The sequence below is a fragment of a genome, unplaced genomic scaffold (genome assembly GCF_019419815.1).
Source record: "Pyrus x bretschneideri cultivar Hongxiangsu unplaced genomic scaffold, Pyrus_bretschneideri_v1 Contig13, whole genome shotgun sequence".
Taxonomy (NCBI): Eukaryota; Viridiplantae; Streptophyta; class Magnoliopsida; order Rosales; family Rosaceae; genus Pyrus; species Pyrus x bretschneideri.
In genome coordinates, this window is record NW_025999424.1 from 5,262,465 (window position 1) to 5,277,500 (window position 15,036).

Consider the following 15,036-nt stretch of genomic DNA (forward strand, 5'->3'; position numbering starts at 1 on the left):
AAAAGAGGAGATAGAGAATCCTAGTCGGAAGAAGAGTTGGGCAAGTTGGCAACTTTTGTTCAAGTTATTACTTTCAACGGTGAGACATTCGGCCACGTCTTGTGTCCCGAGTTTGTGTCAGTTTGGCGTGTGCTTTTATGTCTTTTCAACTTCGAACATCAAGAATCAGTTTCAGCACACTCTTCACTCCAGAATAATGGCGCATAAAAAATATATGTATTCAATTTCTTGTGATATTTTCGTGTTTTTTCTGCTGTTGGTAACATGCTTATGAATTTGGTTGATAAAAATTAGCGTAATGCTAGAAAGAAATTTTAAAAATTAAATGATATAAAAATTAATGATTAAATTATTATTTAAACGTTGATAAACGTACTTATTTCTATTGGTGATACATCATTTAGTTTATCAATTTTATTAACAAATTTAGCCTCCTAACATTAAAGATTAACCAAGACCAGATCATGAAAACAATGCAATACGACATAATTTTCAAGACAAATCCGAACACAAAGCGGATATGTATGATAACACTTACTGCTGCTGCAGATCAACCACAAATTGACATAACATAACAAAAACACCCTTAAAACAACTTACATGTGGTGAATACAAAATTTAAATAGTTAGACTAAAATTTCCAATCGAAATCTAATTCAAGAGACACTAAGCTGAGAAAAATAAGCCGTATATAAGCACCCTGATATGTTACCAGCATGTAGTTTTTATCATTTACATTTTGATTAACCATGTAACTACTTTTGACTTATTAGAGTTTAATCTAAAAACAATGTTTCATCTCCAATGGTTTAGCTTAAAATGTTAAAGATTATTTAAGTTTATGTTAGTTTTTCTTTTCAGTAATTTTTATAAAATAAAATTTATGTAAATTAACCTAATTTATTTTTATGAACATTTTAACTTAAAAATATTTAGATTCTAATAAGTAATGTAAAATCACTAAACCTACCCCCAAATAATTTTTTAATTGTTTTAGCCATTGAATTTATTTTTGGACCGTTACATCTTTTTTACCGTTACATTTGATTCTATTGATCTCAGCCATTGAATTTGATTAATTTATAAACTAAAATAAAAAAGTAAGTTTGAATATGGACTGTTGGGTGTGTTAGTGTACTGAGAAGCCTCGCTCCGGCCCTTCTCTGACAAGGAAAGAAAGAAATAATCTCAATTTTACGACACGATGGTTGTTCTCCACTAACCACAAGGATACAAGGACTCTATATTTCATCTTCGGTGCTATTGCTAGAGTGATGGGCACATGCTTCTCAGTACTGATTCGTATGGAATTAGCACGACCCGGCGATCAAATTCTTGGTGGTAATCATCAACTTTATAATGTTTTAATAACGGCTCACGCTTTTTTAATGATCTTTTTTATGGTTATGCCGGCGATGATAGTCGGATATGGTAATAGGTCTTTTCCTCATTCTGATTTTGTTTTTCGTATCACGGATAGGTTTCAGTTTGGCACGTCCACGCTTAGTGATAGGCCAAAGAATAGGTTTGGCTGGTTTATTGAGCCAAATCTGCCCAAACTTGCTTTAGGCCCTATAGTTAGAGATGATTTTGATGAGCTTATAACCTAAATTTTAGATTTTAACTCAATTATTAGAGTTGGTCTTACAAGCATAAAATTTGACGATCATTATTTCAGTGTATTTAGCCTTTTAGTTTGGATGAGGATCCTCTTTGGATCCTCTTTGTGGATATCTGGAAGATCAATTAATCGTGTTCGTTCATCGTATATGGTGCGGTCAATTTTCGTTAGATACTACGTTTAATTTTAAATAACTTATGACCGTACGATATATGATGAATGTACATAATTTTGATTTTCCGAATTCCAGAAAAAGGATTTGGCTAGGATCCTAAGAGCATTTCCAAATGAGATGTCAAAAGATAAATGTCAAATGTTAATTTGATAATTGATGTGGCAATGTTAGATTTTCTCTTTTTCCAACCGATATGTTTCTTTGTTATAAATGATATTTGTAGGATCCATTTTAAAATGAAATCAATTAAAATACATTTTTCAAGATCTATAATTGATGCATTAATAGGAGCCACATAATAAAATAATTTTAAAAAATTTGACATCACCTTTTCTCATATGTCAAATTTGGCATATGAAAACTCATATGTCATTCCACGTAGGATTGACATATCGATTGAAGCTCATTTCTACTTTCAAATTTGATTACATGAAATTCCACATAGGTTTGACATCTCCTTTAGAAATAGTCCTTTTTAGTGTTCGGTAGAATGAAGAAAAAAAAAAAAAAAAAAAGAAAGAAAGGACGAAAGAAATGAAAAGAAAAAGGGGATAAGGATGACTTGACGCGCCATGAGGAAAGTGTATTAAACAGTGGCAGTTGCATCATGAGAATCTGAGATTGATTTCAATCATCGTTTCAGCCGGGAGTGCACGGCTACTCCACAGTAACCTCTCTCTCTCTCTCTCTCTCTTCCCTTTCGGTTCGGCGCTGCTTTTGCAATCAATGCACCACCCTCCTCCAGACTCCACCATATAAATATTCAACTCTCTCCCACCTCTTCTGTTCTGTTCTGGTTTTCTTCACTCTGATCCCAAAGCTCTAATCTAGGCTAAGAAATTTCAACAAAAAGGTAAAAAACTCACTACCCTTTTCTCAATTTTTCTCGAACAATCCAATTTTATTTCTAATTCTCAAATGTTTGTTTGTTTAAACCATTTGCTTTCCATTATCTGTGATCAATATTGCTCATCTCTGTTTGCTTTGAGTCGAAATTATGGGTGATTTAGAGCAATAATCACTGACTAATCAAAGATCTGCATGTACAACTTCTCTGTCTATCTGCACTCTAATCCATATACTTATCTTTTTGGGGTTTTGATCTCTATTGGTATTGGGTAAGGGAGAGAGAGAGAGAGAGATAAACATCTCAAATTTCATTTTTTTGGTGCTTTGCTTTGTAAAGACTGAAACTTTTACTGCATTCTCATAGAAAACTAAACATTCCATTTGATTTTGATGGTTGTTTGTGATATTGGGTTTTTCTGCTTTGTTTGCCCTTATGAACGATCATGTAATATTTGAGTGATCTCTTATGCTCAAAAGTTTACGGATTTTCTTTGATATTTTCTTAGGAACCAAACAAGGATTAACCCTGTGTATGCTTTGTTTGTTTGCTTTCATTCTTTGTATGATAAATAGTTATACCTAAATGATTATGTTATTTGACAAAAGAGCATTCCTCTCGTCGTTTTCCTGCTTTTTCAAAGTTTGCTTTATCTCTCTCGGATTTCTCTCTGGTGGTAAAACAACAGTTCGTAACTTTGTACCAATTTCAATATTGCCTTTACCTCTCTCTCTCTCCCCCTCTCTCCTCCTCCGAAGTAGTCCGTTGACCGGACCCTGTGCTTTGTTGTTTGGTTGTTGTGAAAGTGGAGGTAGATTTAACATGTACTAAAAAATTCCAAGTTGTCAAGAATATTTCTTTCTGGTTTCCTTAATTGGTATCCACTTTAAGTCAGAAAATCTTGATTGTTTCTTAATGTTCGAGTAACCTAGTAACAGTTGGGTTTCTCTGAGTTTGTTTGTTGGTATACATAATTGGGCAAGATTTTCAGTAGTCATATTGTTCTTCTGGTTTTTGCATCTCAATGTAGTTCTGTTTTATTAAGAATCTTTTAAGTGCCATGTTTATTTTTCTTGTGTTATTGAATTTTGATGAATCTGAATCTCATAGTTGGCAGAATACAGGGTAAATTTGGTGTTTTTATGGTGGCATTTCTCGGTTTTGTGTACCTGATTTTCTGTTTTTTTGTGTCTCGATTAGCTTCTATTCGTTTTAGCAACATTCTAATCTATTTTATATAAATCAATTTGCTCAAAATCCTACCACTTGGTTATTATCAGTGTGATTCCTCATGAAGGGCAATAGGATCTGGACGGCCTTTTTAAGTATTTCTGTTCCTTGAAACATGGAACTGTGTTTTTTTAATACATCTTGTTTGTTTTGTTTAGTTCTTTACAAGCAGAAGCAGCCATTTTTGCATTATGTGTTGCCAGAGATTAAAAAAGTAATTAACTAATGTCTTCTTGTTCTCTTCAGCTAGTTTTATTATCGATTCACGTTACATCCACGGACTGCATTGACCAAGATAAAATGACCTCATTTTTCTATATGGGCTTGTAAAATGGCTGGTGGTTTGGATGTGTGGGAATCTTTGGTATTTGGATATTCATTTGCTTGGTTGACCATTTTTGGCAAATTTCAGAATTTCATGTGCGATCTGGTTGGCTAAGGTAGGACTTATCCTTTATTAAGTCAGATGTCGTCTATGTTGAGCTGAGGAAATGGGGGGTTGTGTTTCGACTAGTAGTCAGAGCACTCGTAGCAGCAACAGCAACAGAGAGGCAGTGACACCCCCATGCTTGGGGATTCAATTTAGCGGTCGAAAGAGAACGAAGAAGACATTCTCTGACCATGCATATACTCTTCAGAATTTACACACCTTGCCCAACCGCATTTTTACCAACGGAAAGAGCCAGACTTCTTGCATATTCACACAGCAGGGCCGCAAAGGCATAAACCAAGATGCCATGCTTGTGTGGGAAGTAAGTTTCTCCTCTGCAGTGGGAATGCTAATTGAACATGTTGGTAAGATAATTTATGATTTCTGAACTCTTGATTTTATATTCTTTTGAAGGATTTCATGTCCGATGATGCGATATTCTGTGGTGTTTTTGACGGCCATGGTCCACACGGCCATCTTGTTGCTCGCAAAGTAAGGGATGCGTTGCCAATGAAGCTGCTATCCTTCTTGTATTCATACCAAGGGTCCAGTAAAACGTGTTTCAAAGGGAACCTAAAGAAGTCAGATTGTGGAGATACTGAGAAGGATGGTTTGGACGAGGAAAAATTGAATTTATCATGGAGAGACGCTTTCCTTAAGTCATACAAAGCCATGGACAAGGAGCTGAGGTCTCATCCTAATTTGGACTGCTTCTGCAGTGGTAGCACTGCTGTCACTCTAGTCAAACAGGTACGGCAGCAAACACCATCTGCACTCTTAATTTTGCCTATTTCGTTTGCTTTGTTTTTGATCGCTTCACTTTTCAGGGGTCAAATCTTTTCATGGGTTATATCGGGGATTCCCGAGCAATCCTGGGATCAAAGGACAGTAATGATTCCATGGTGGCAATCCAGTTAACTGTTGACTTAAAGCCTGATCTGCCAAGTGTGAACAATATTCTAAATTTCTTGTCACTGATGCTTTGGTTGCCTTCTTGTTATTTGAACCTTACTTGGTTGATGCTTATGTAAATGTCATAGGGGAAGCTGAAAGAATTAAACGGTGTAAGGGTAGGGTGTTTGCTTTGCATGATGAGCCTGAAGTGTCTCGAGTATGGTTGCCTTTTGATGATGCCCCTGGTTTAGCTATGGCTCGAGCCTTCGGCGATTTCTGTTTAAAGGAGTATGGAGTGATCTCAATTCCTGAGTTCTCACACCGGATACTTACTGACAGAGACCAGTTCATTGTTCTTGCTTCTGACGGGGTAAAAATTTCCTCTTTGATAATATCCTATTTCGATATTCTCTATATTTTGTTTCAATATTCTCTATAGTTTATTTCGATATTCTCTATGGTTTCTTTCAATTTTTTTTTGTTCTCTTTGGTTGGATGTTTGTTGATTATTTCTACACGGCACTGCTGGCTTTAATAATGCAAAGAAAGTTAAAAATTCACATAGTAATTGTACAACGATGAGGAATATCCATTTGCGCTTGAAATGGCTTACAGGAACCGAATATGAAGTGATAGAATTACAGACAAGTCACATTTAAATCACCAAACATGATCAAGGAGTGTCGATAGTTCTTATGAGATGTAAAGATCCAGTGATAAAGTCCAAAGCATCTGGATTCTAAAAACACGAGTGACAAAAGAGTGCTTACATCTCAGCATGTTCTTGTACTGTGTACATTATAGTTTAATGAGGAATGAAATATCTCCTGTACCTTCCACACGAGCAGGGGTTGCCGAATGTGAAATTGTTCAGACCTTTGAGGACTTATTAATGTCCTCTTTCCTTGTTTTCTCTATGGAAAGTTTAATCCCTTAAAATTTATATAGGGAACCTAAGGCAAGCCGGAGATAACAGATCGGTATTTATAAGTGATTGCTGCGCACCTACAAGAATGCTCTGCTTATTAATGTCCTGCTTTACTTGTAATTTATAAGCTTGATTGTTGATAGTGTAGCATGGCATTTGATGTGAAATATAGTAAACCTAAAATTTCGTATTTAACTTCACTCGATGATCTTTAACTTGTATATTTATAGGTTTGGGATGTCTTAAGCAATGAAGAGGTTGTTGAGATAGTCTCCTCAGCCCCAACCCGGGCATCAGCAGCAAGGACTGTGGTTGACTCAGCTGCTCGCGAATGGAAACTCAAATACCCGACTTCAAAGATGGATGACTGTGCAGTCGTTTGCTTGTTTTTGGATGGGAAAATGGACTCGGAATCTGATTATGAGGAACAAGGCTTTTCATCCGCAACCCTTCAAAGCAATCACTCCGGCAATGCAGTTGAATCAGATGATGGCCAGAAGTCGGAGCCATCTTTGCAGAGGAATTTCACAGTCAGGTCATCTGATGAAAGTGATACTCATGGTAGACTACCGGTTGAGATTGAAGGGAATGAAGAAACAGTGGCAGCTGAAGAGAACTGGTTGGGTTTGGAAGGCGTGACACGCGTGAATTCCCTCGTTCAACTTCCTAGATTTTCCGAAGAAAGGCCTTAGAAATTGTGATTCAAATATAAACGAAACTGGCTAGCGTTTATTGTATTATGGCATCTTTTTGCCTCATTAAAATCCAAAAGATAAATCTTTCTGGGTTTCCATTTCCTCAGCATTTGTTGCAGAAGGCACAAAAAGTAAGGAAACTGTTCTCTTCAGGTAGCTGAGGCAAATATAATTCTCTGTGTCTCTAAGTTTTATGTACATTCTTTAGTCCAGATCAGATGTAGATGCGGCCTATATTTTTACGTTCCACATTTCTACTGGAATTTCATGCAATACATTGCTCAGCCGAACGTCTACGTTTAAAAATGAAACCATCGTATCTGACGGTTGAAACGATCCCGCAGCGTAATGTACGTACGCAAGACATTGATGCATTGTGAGATTCAGCTATTGAATCGTTCAAACCCATTGCCGCCTTGTCTGACTCCATCTACTTTTTGTTGCTCTATATCACCTAGTTTGACTCCATCTACTTTTTCGTCTAAAAAGTTGGCATGTGATTCTAAAAATTCTTTAAAAGATAAGACATATTTGTCAATTTGTCCCATAAACTTGTATAGAGGTGTTAATTTTTCTATGAACTTTAATCTTAGCTGACTATCTCTGAACTTTTATAATTAGCCAATTCCCTTTTGAACTTTAATTTTAGCTAATTACCCTCTTGAACTTTTGTAAATAGCCAATTTCACCCATGCCGCTAGATTTTTTTTCGTCCAATTTTTTATCAATTTTGGTCACATGGACAACACATGACAATTGCATAGAGGCAAAAAGAATGAAAAATTGGATGGATGAAAAATTTAAAATCTAACGCTAGGAGGGGGAAATTGGCTATTTATAAAAATTTAGGGGGTAATTGGCTAAAGTTAAAGTTCAAGGGGAAATTGACTAATTATAAAAGTTCAGGGATAAACGATTAAAATTAAAGTTTAAGGGAGAAATTGACATCTCTATATAAGTTCAAAGGATAAACCTACAAATACCTCCAAAAGATATTTTGAAGTCTGAAATATCGATACACCTTATGTTTAAAGAATCATTTTAACACTGGCAACCTTTTGGACAAAAAAAGGGATGAAGTTAGTCGTAGGTGGCAATTACAGCATCAAAATTGAGGTGACAAATTACTCAATTTTCCAATTTAAGTGGCATAATTTTGCAGCAATACCTAACATATAGGTGCCACTTGTAAAAACTTTCCCATGGCAGATAACTGATACAACAACAATAAAGGGGTAGATGGAAAATTGCAATGTGGAAAATGACCCCATTAAATACCTTGTCAGTGAAGAAAAGGAAATACCAAACCAGAAAAAAAGTATGTCTGCAAAAGATAAAGATGAAACCTTAAACGGTGGGCTCCTTTATAGTTCAAAGTCCCAGTGCTTTCAATGTTGGCAGCAGTAAAATAATTTGCAGTTTATGAACTCCAAAGCGACAGTGATATTGTAAATTAAGAAGATGAATACACAGAAAAAAGCAGCTGAAATTAATGGTAACTACTCTTTGATTCACATTCACAGAGGAATGTAGGCAGATCTGCACATCATTAATAGCCGCAGGAGTTGCTGGAATATAGAGGCAGATTTTAATACGTTTAAAGTATAACTCAATCTCGGTAACTAAGAAAAAACCCCCTGAAGTTTTTGAACTTTACATCAATATATATTACATTTTCAGCGGATCCGATTCACCCAATAAATTCTTTTGAATATCGGAGCGCACATTAGCCGTTAAATTCTACGATGTATATCATATATCGGTGTACTGTACATCAATGTAAAGTATACATTACCTTATAAGCAGGTTACATTCCCCAGTTATTCTTCCCTTGAATATCAAAGCATACATCCAATCGTCAAATTTCACAATATATGTCATACATTGTTGTATTCTGGAATTTCGCAAGGCCGTGGTCATTTAATTTTAACCAAACACTACCCAGTCCTTAAAAGTACATAAAAATTATCGACCTAAGAAAAACCCAACTCAATGACTAATCATCACTTCTCTCTCCATGCACGTATACATTTGTATATCTCCTCTCTATCCATGGCTTCTTAACTCACCGACAAACTGTTCACCCTACTTGCCAGAAATCCTCAGCTATAAGAAGAGCCCTTCTTCTACATTCAAATCACCAAGCTAACTTCAGCAAGACCTACCCTTCTCTCTCATCTCTCCCTCCCTCTACCATTGCTCCGATAATGGCTTACAAAATCCGCCTTTCGTTCTTTGCTCTCATCTCCGTTTCCGTTATCCTCCTTGACCTAGTAGGAGGAGCAGCTGCTGGGCGAAATGTGCCAACAATCTCCAACACAGATGACAAGAAACAACCTCAGTGGTTACTTGACCATGACGGAAGTCTTCTCATTCCTGGCATTGGGCGTGTGATGCTACCACCACTGAAACATTTTGCTCCATTCCCTGGCATGGGCAGCACCGGCAGCACTGGTGGAAGTGGAAGTGGTGGAAGCCCGAGTAGTAACAACTATGTTCCAGGCGGTGATGACACATTCGTCCCAAACCCCGGTAATGAGGTTCCAACCCCCGGGAATGGTGGCGGGAGCACTCCAGTTGCTCCATATCCCTGAATTCGTTTCCAAATGATCTTCGAATAAGCGTGCTAGGTCACGATTCTGTATCAGTCGACTAGTTGTATGTGTGTTTTTCTTCTACCGTCATTTATTGTTTAGTTTGAGAGAGCTAGATTCTTGAGAGAACAGCATGCTGCTTTTCTAGCTTCGAATAAAGTAGTTAAGTTAATAAGTCTATGTTTTGCTGTTTTTATGTTGCACTTCTGATGCGAATCAATGAATGCTGCTCAGCAGTTGTTATTCTCTTTACTCTTTAGCCATGTTTTTGTGTCTGCATGCGAGAGAGAAAGGGAAACTTAAGGGATACTTTGAATGTGGTCCTTAATTTTTAACATTCTTTGATTAAAACCTTAATAATATCAAAGTTAGATCAAGGTCCCTCGACTTTGTAGACCTCATTATATTACTATTAATACGGGAAGTGCTATTGAAACTCCTATTTATATTTTTATAGTTTTGACATTCATTGTTTGATATTTTATGAAATTTATATTCCTATAAATTTAAAATCCCTCATTATAATACTATTAGAAACGGTTACAATAAAAAAATTCAAACATTTTGATTGAATGAATGGATAAAAACTACGTAAAAATAAGAAATAATAAATGGCAAAAGAATGTATCCATAGTGTTAAAAAAATTGGTACATTTTACAAAAAAAAATTGGTACATTTCACATATAACAAAGTGGTACATTAATAAAGAAGAATGGGTACATTATAAACAAATTAGGGTACATATAAAAGATTAAAAATTATGAGTACAAATGAATTTTTAAAAATATAGGCGCTAAAACAAATTAATACATGGGTACGAAATAAAACTAAAAAGAAAATACTACAAATTAAAAAAAAATGTTTCAAATTAAAAGTGGGTACAAACTAAAAATATAAATATATGATACAAGGTTTAGGCATAAAACATAAATATACCATATGTAATTTTTCTATCATTGATTAAATATACAATGTCACGTGACGATATACACATGAGTACAAACACAAATAAAACTTTAAAAAATATGGGCACAAAAAGAAACTAATATATGGGTACAAATTAAAAATGAAAATTAAATTGGTACAAATTAAAAAATATTTGCAAATTAAAAATAGGTACAAACTAAAAATAAAAATATATGATAAAAAATTTAGCCATAAATATAAATATACTAATTGAAACATTTTTAACACTAAAGGTTATTTAAAAATAAAAATATTTTATTATTTAAATAATTAATGATGTTATTAATACCCAAGAACCTTGATCAAAAATTCAAAATGAATAGGATTTTAATCAATGGAGTAATAAAAAGAAAGATGTAAACCTAATTTTCCCGAAACTTAATTTGCAAGCAATGATTTTCACACTCTCGTTTTCTCGTTCTGATTTATTCTCTATAACGGCCAAGAAAAAGGAGCGCAAAAGAAGATAACGTGAGTACGGATATCACTTCCCCACTATTATTCTTGCGGTGGACAAAATTTTTATGAGGTGGACCTATAGCAGATGCAACTAGACCTACTAATTAGAAACAAATTACACCAGAAAAGAAAAAAGAATAATTCAAATCGGACATTAATTAAATTTGGTATGAAACCAATTGACAAACACCATCTAGTACTTAATACAAAGACATAATCCATCATCTTAATTCATATATGAATATTACACTTAAATACATGTGTCTGTTCCCAGAAATAGAGGCCACAAAAAGCAACTGTTTCTAAATTACATTCGATCAAAAGGGAACATGCTTTGTTTTTTTTCTCCGATTCACCCTAACACATCATGAATCCGACGATGCCAACACCCGTGAAGTTCTTCAAGCTTGGACCTGAACCTGTCACATAATCCCCAGATATGTCACTAAACGAAACAGCTGCAAGGGCATAAACAACAGCTAGGTACTAATCAACAATCCTAAAGTGAAACCTGCATATACTTCTAAGTTGAAATCACAGCAATGTTCATTTTATCGATTGAGTGCTACGAACTTCCAACAACATACCGAAAAATGTTCAGAAACAAAACACACACTGGTTTAGATATAACCATAAACGATTTGACACAAAACGGCATTTAAATCTTCTAGTGAATTTTATCTGGAAGTTGATTAACTTTCCAAGCTGATTGTATGTTAATCCCAGCCATGTAAATCTAAGGAACTGACAATTTCATGATTTACTTGGATTCATAACAACATGTGCACAAACTTACTATTTTTGGCATTAAACAGCCATATTTATGCCTAGAATAAATTCCACCACCAACCACATATTTTTCACATTGAACACGCCAATCATCAATCCAACAACTACCCAGATGAGAACAAATTGCAGCTCCACTGATACCAGATTTCATTTCGGTTTCCATGCATTCAAAGTCCTGTTGATTCCTCTACCTATCCATTCAATTACAATTACAACCGCGGCCTCGCCTAACTAAGTTGGCTAGATCAGTGTGCTTCCCCGTTTCCACCCAAGTTTGAATCCCCGTCCCCCTATTTTATATTGGATTAGAAAAATTGCTCAAGCTACATCCAATTGCATCATGGATACATATTAAAGGCTCAACTTTTATAATTAAGCTATCTATTTAGCCGCTCCTTCAATTAATTATCAGAAATTTTTATCTTTTTCTTACTCAAATCAACCAAAACGGGTCGAACCCACAACAATCAAGAAATCGCAAAGCAAACCCATTACACGAATTGCATTCAAAATACCCAAAATTGACCAAGCCCATCAGGGAAATTGAGAAGAGGGATTAGAGGATGGACCTGATTCGAAAGAATGTGGGTGTCTAGAGATAGAAAGAATCCGATGTAATCTTAAAGATGATGAAGCAGAGGAACGCGAAGAATATGGAGAGGAAGAGGTAATCGACGAAGACGAAGAACTCGGTTGAGCCGTGGTTCCTCTTCTTCTTACTCTTCGCGACGCTGGGGTCCTTGGATTCTTGGTGCAATTCTTCGACCTTCGCCATCGTTGTTTTCTGACCCGGTTCACGCGGGCGAGGATCTAAAAGGGGGTTCTGGGATCTAGGTGCAAGAGATTTTTCAGATCCGGGGTTCGATCTGTAATTTTTCAAATGTTGGGTGTGCTGCTACATGCTAACTTGTTTGAGGGAGGCGGAGGAGGTTGGTTTCGGTTAACGCTGGTTGAATCCCGCGCGCTCTGTGAAGTCTTGGGAGGTCACGTGTACTGCATGTGATGTAAAACAAGAAATGGGCCTTTCAAAGCCACATTGGGCTACAAGGGTGGTCGGTAATAACCACCAAATATGAAAGGCCCGTTCGGTAATAAATGACCGAACTATAAAAATTATTGCGGCATATATGTGAAACTGCGATTCATGAAAAAATGAAGCTCATTCCGAGGAAGGAGCCAAGCAGTGTTCTCAAAACTTTCCGAAAAAGGCAGTCATTTCAACTTCAACCTCGAACAAAATCTAGTTGCAAAATCTCAATCTTCTTACCCATCTTTGTGGCACTATAATTACAAGTACACAGTTTCTCCAAGCTGCAACATGAGTTGCAGTACCTGTTGAAATTTACAGCTACTCCAATACATATACATAGCACGAGATCGCCAGGGAGATCTGACTGAATTTGAGAACGAATATAGAACACACCTGAGGGAAAAATAATTCTTCGTGTCGTATGTGTTTGGTTAGGATAACCAATAATTGTTGGTCTCCCAAGCTAGCTCATGCTGCTTCCTAGTATATGGGGGTTCTGCACATCCAATGGATGACAATCTCCCCTTTCAACGAGTATGTTACTCGCACTTATAGTATCAGATTTTTGACTTCCACACCCTAATGGGGTGGAAACAGTGGCTGTGTTGGCTGTAGAAAGCCGTCTCATTACCATGCTTTTCAAAATTTAGTCCTGCCCACGGAATCACAAATTCATTATTTGACGAATTCATAATTGGACCTAAACATGTATTGATATTCTGAAATAGGCCCTTCACTGACCGCTAACGTGGCGTACCTTTGAAGAACTGCTTGACGAAGAAGCAGAATCTGCTCCGGAAGATGCCTCAGATAAACTTGAATCTGCCTTCTCATTTGAATAACTACCCAAAGAAAATTTAATCAGTGAGAGACGATATATGCATATGGAAATTAACATGCATACAAAATAGGGCAGATTACACTTCTCAGAGTAGCGGTTTGCACACAGAAATTCTCACCACATAAAAGAACTAAGATTGGAGGCTTACGTTGAGAGAATAGTAACCCAAATTAGCTCCACACAGTCCACCCAAAGAAGCCTTTGTTCAACAGGGATCAGGCCATAGGTAATGACATGAGCGAATGGCCAAAGCTTCCATCCGGCCTGTCATGCCAGTTGACTCACAGATATAAGTAGGTTACAACTTGTAACATACCAAATAAGCCTGTATTCGCTAAAAACTCAAACCACCACAAGCATTTAGATCAAATACAACGTTATAACAATTTCTACTTGATTTTACTTTCTAGTTCCCCTTGATCTTTGTATATACTTTTTTCAGGTATAACACTAAGCTCTGCTGGTACGATTGCATAAGTACATGTGAAAGAAGCAATTCTACTGTTGGTGACCCATTAGCTCAAATTTCATCTTTTAGCTATACTTTTGTACTTTATGACATATTTTGTTTATCTGTTATTGTGATATGAAATATTAATAAACTTAAGCAGCATATGAAGCAAAACAAGCTATGATAACTGAGTCAGAGAACTTGACTCAGATACAAGTGAACATTCCTCAAGTGTTTTTACAGAAATCCAACTCCATCTGGCAAGAAAATAATCTCGTAATCCATTCAAAACAAGCAAAAGACAATCACAAAAACAAAAACAAGACATGCAAAACTGATAAGGAAGATTTAGAAGAGTTTCTCACAGTCAGCATGGGCACAAATGTAGCCCTAAGTTCATCAAAAATCTTGGTTGGGGATTCGAAACGCAAGAACCCCAAAACCACAAAATAGATGCTGTTCCAAATCGCTGACCACACTGTTTGATCAAAGGCTATTTTGGCAGGGACAACCCACCAATCCTCCAAAGGAAAAAGAGCCTGAAAATCAGAGTCGATAATTTTAGCCATTCATAGAAACCCATCAAACAAGCTAGAAATAAGCAAATATAGACCAGAACCAACACCTCACAAAATTGGTAATAATAATGGGAAAGAGATCCATGGAAAGTAAAGCCAACAAGGCCTGATCTGAACATGCGTTTCCGGTCAAACTCCAAAAGCGGCTTCCCTTCAAAACACTTCACATACAATAGGAAACAACTTAGAAGCCACAAACACAAGTCATGATTGAGATGAACTTTATCTAATCTCATCTGAAGAGAGACTTACTTGAGCAATCCAATCTCCTAGAGTATAGACAACCCCACTTATCACCATTTTGGCAAAAACAGGATTTGCCTTGAGAGCCTGTTCATATGCAATCCAATTGTGTTCCGGTACATATCTTAGTATCTCATAAAGTGTCCATCCCTGAAAAACGTCTCGAAAATTAAGCTTTGAAATCCAAAATACAACAACTTACTGAGGCAACCACCTTATTCAATATAGACAAGAAAAGAACTCGATTTTGATTCAGCCCATCAT

The 15,036-nt window shown here is 36.3% G+C and overlaps 3 protein-coding genes across 6 annotated transcripts in view; 2 read left to right on the forward strand and 1 right to left on the reverse strand.

Moving 5' to 3' along the window:
* The first annotated feature begins 2,397 nt into the window (after positions 1-2,397).
* Positions 2,398-7,032, forward strand: LOC125474886 (probable protein phosphatase 2C 52). 3 transcript variants are annotated; one of them, XM_048579102.1, is made up of 6 exons: positions 2,398-2,649; positions 4,120-4,625; positions 4,718-5,053; positions 5,131-5,248; positions 5,344-5,567; positions 6,356-7,032. In XM_048579102.1, exons 2-6 carry the CDS (start codon positions 4,365-4,367, stop codon positions 6,815-6,817), a joined length of 1,401 nt encoding a protein of 466 aa, XP_048435059.1. In that variant the 5' UTR covers positions 2,398-2,649; positions 4,120-4,364; the 3' UTR covers positions 6,818-7,032. The 3 variants fall into 3 exon arrangements, with proteins under 3 accessions (XP_048435059.1, XP_048435061.1, XP_048435060.1); XM_048579104.1 differs by having other exon boundaries at positions 4,286-4,625; XM_048579103.1 differs by lacking the exon at positions 2,398-2,649 and adding an exon at positions 2,690-3,454.
* A 1,995-nt stretch (positions 7,033-9,027) lies between these two features.
* On the forward strand, positions 9,028-9,414 carry LOC125475033 (putative cell wall protein). The gene has a single exon (XM_048579369.1). It carries the CDS (start codon positions 9,028-9,030, stop codon positions 9,412-9,414), a length of 387 nt encoding a protein of 128 aa, XP_048435326.1.
* Positions 9,415-12,870: 3,456 nt separating this feature from the next.
* Positions 12,871-15,036, reverse strand: part of LOC125474887 — a 3,040-nt gene continuing 874 nt past the window's right edge. The window contains exons 2-7 of one of the 2 annotated variants that reach the window (XM_048579106.1): positions 14,782-14,922; positions 14,577-14,690; positions 14,317-14,490; positions 13,649-13,764; positions 13,417-13,501; positions 12,871-13,311 (exon numbers count right to left, since the gene is read on the reverse strand). In XM_048579106.1, the coding sequence (XP_048435063.1) occupies positions 13,306-13,311; positions 13,417-13,501; positions 13,649-13,764; positions 14,317-14,490; positions 14,577-14,690; positions 14,782-14,922 (636 nt within the window). In that variant the 3' untranslated portion in view covers positions 12,871-13,305. Of the gene's footprint in view, positions 13,312-13,400; positions 13,502-13,648; positions 13,765-14,316; positions 14,491-14,576; positions 14,691-14,781; positions 14,923-15,036 lie in introns of both variants that reach the window. The other variant, XM_048579105.1, reaches the window with a different exon arrangement.

Bases quoted from the DNA above. Each gene is read 5' to 3' on its own strand.
- LOC125475033 (XM_048579369.1), top strand. From the start codon at position 9,028: ATGGCTTACAAAATCCGCCTTTCGTTCTTTGCTCTCATCTCCGTTTCC.
- LOC125474886 (XM_048579102.1), top strand. From the start codon at position 4,365: ATGGGGGGTTGTGTTTCGACTAGTAGTCAGAGCACTCGTAGCAGCAAC. The intron at 5,054-5,130 runs GTACGGCAGCAA...TTCACTTTTCAG, and splicing joins CTGTCACTCTAGTCAAACAG to GGGTCAAATCTTTTCATGGG. The intron at 5,249-5,343 runs GTGTGAACAATA...TAAATGTCATAG, and splicing joins CTTAAAGCCTGATCTGCCAA to GGGAAGCTGAAAGAATTAAA.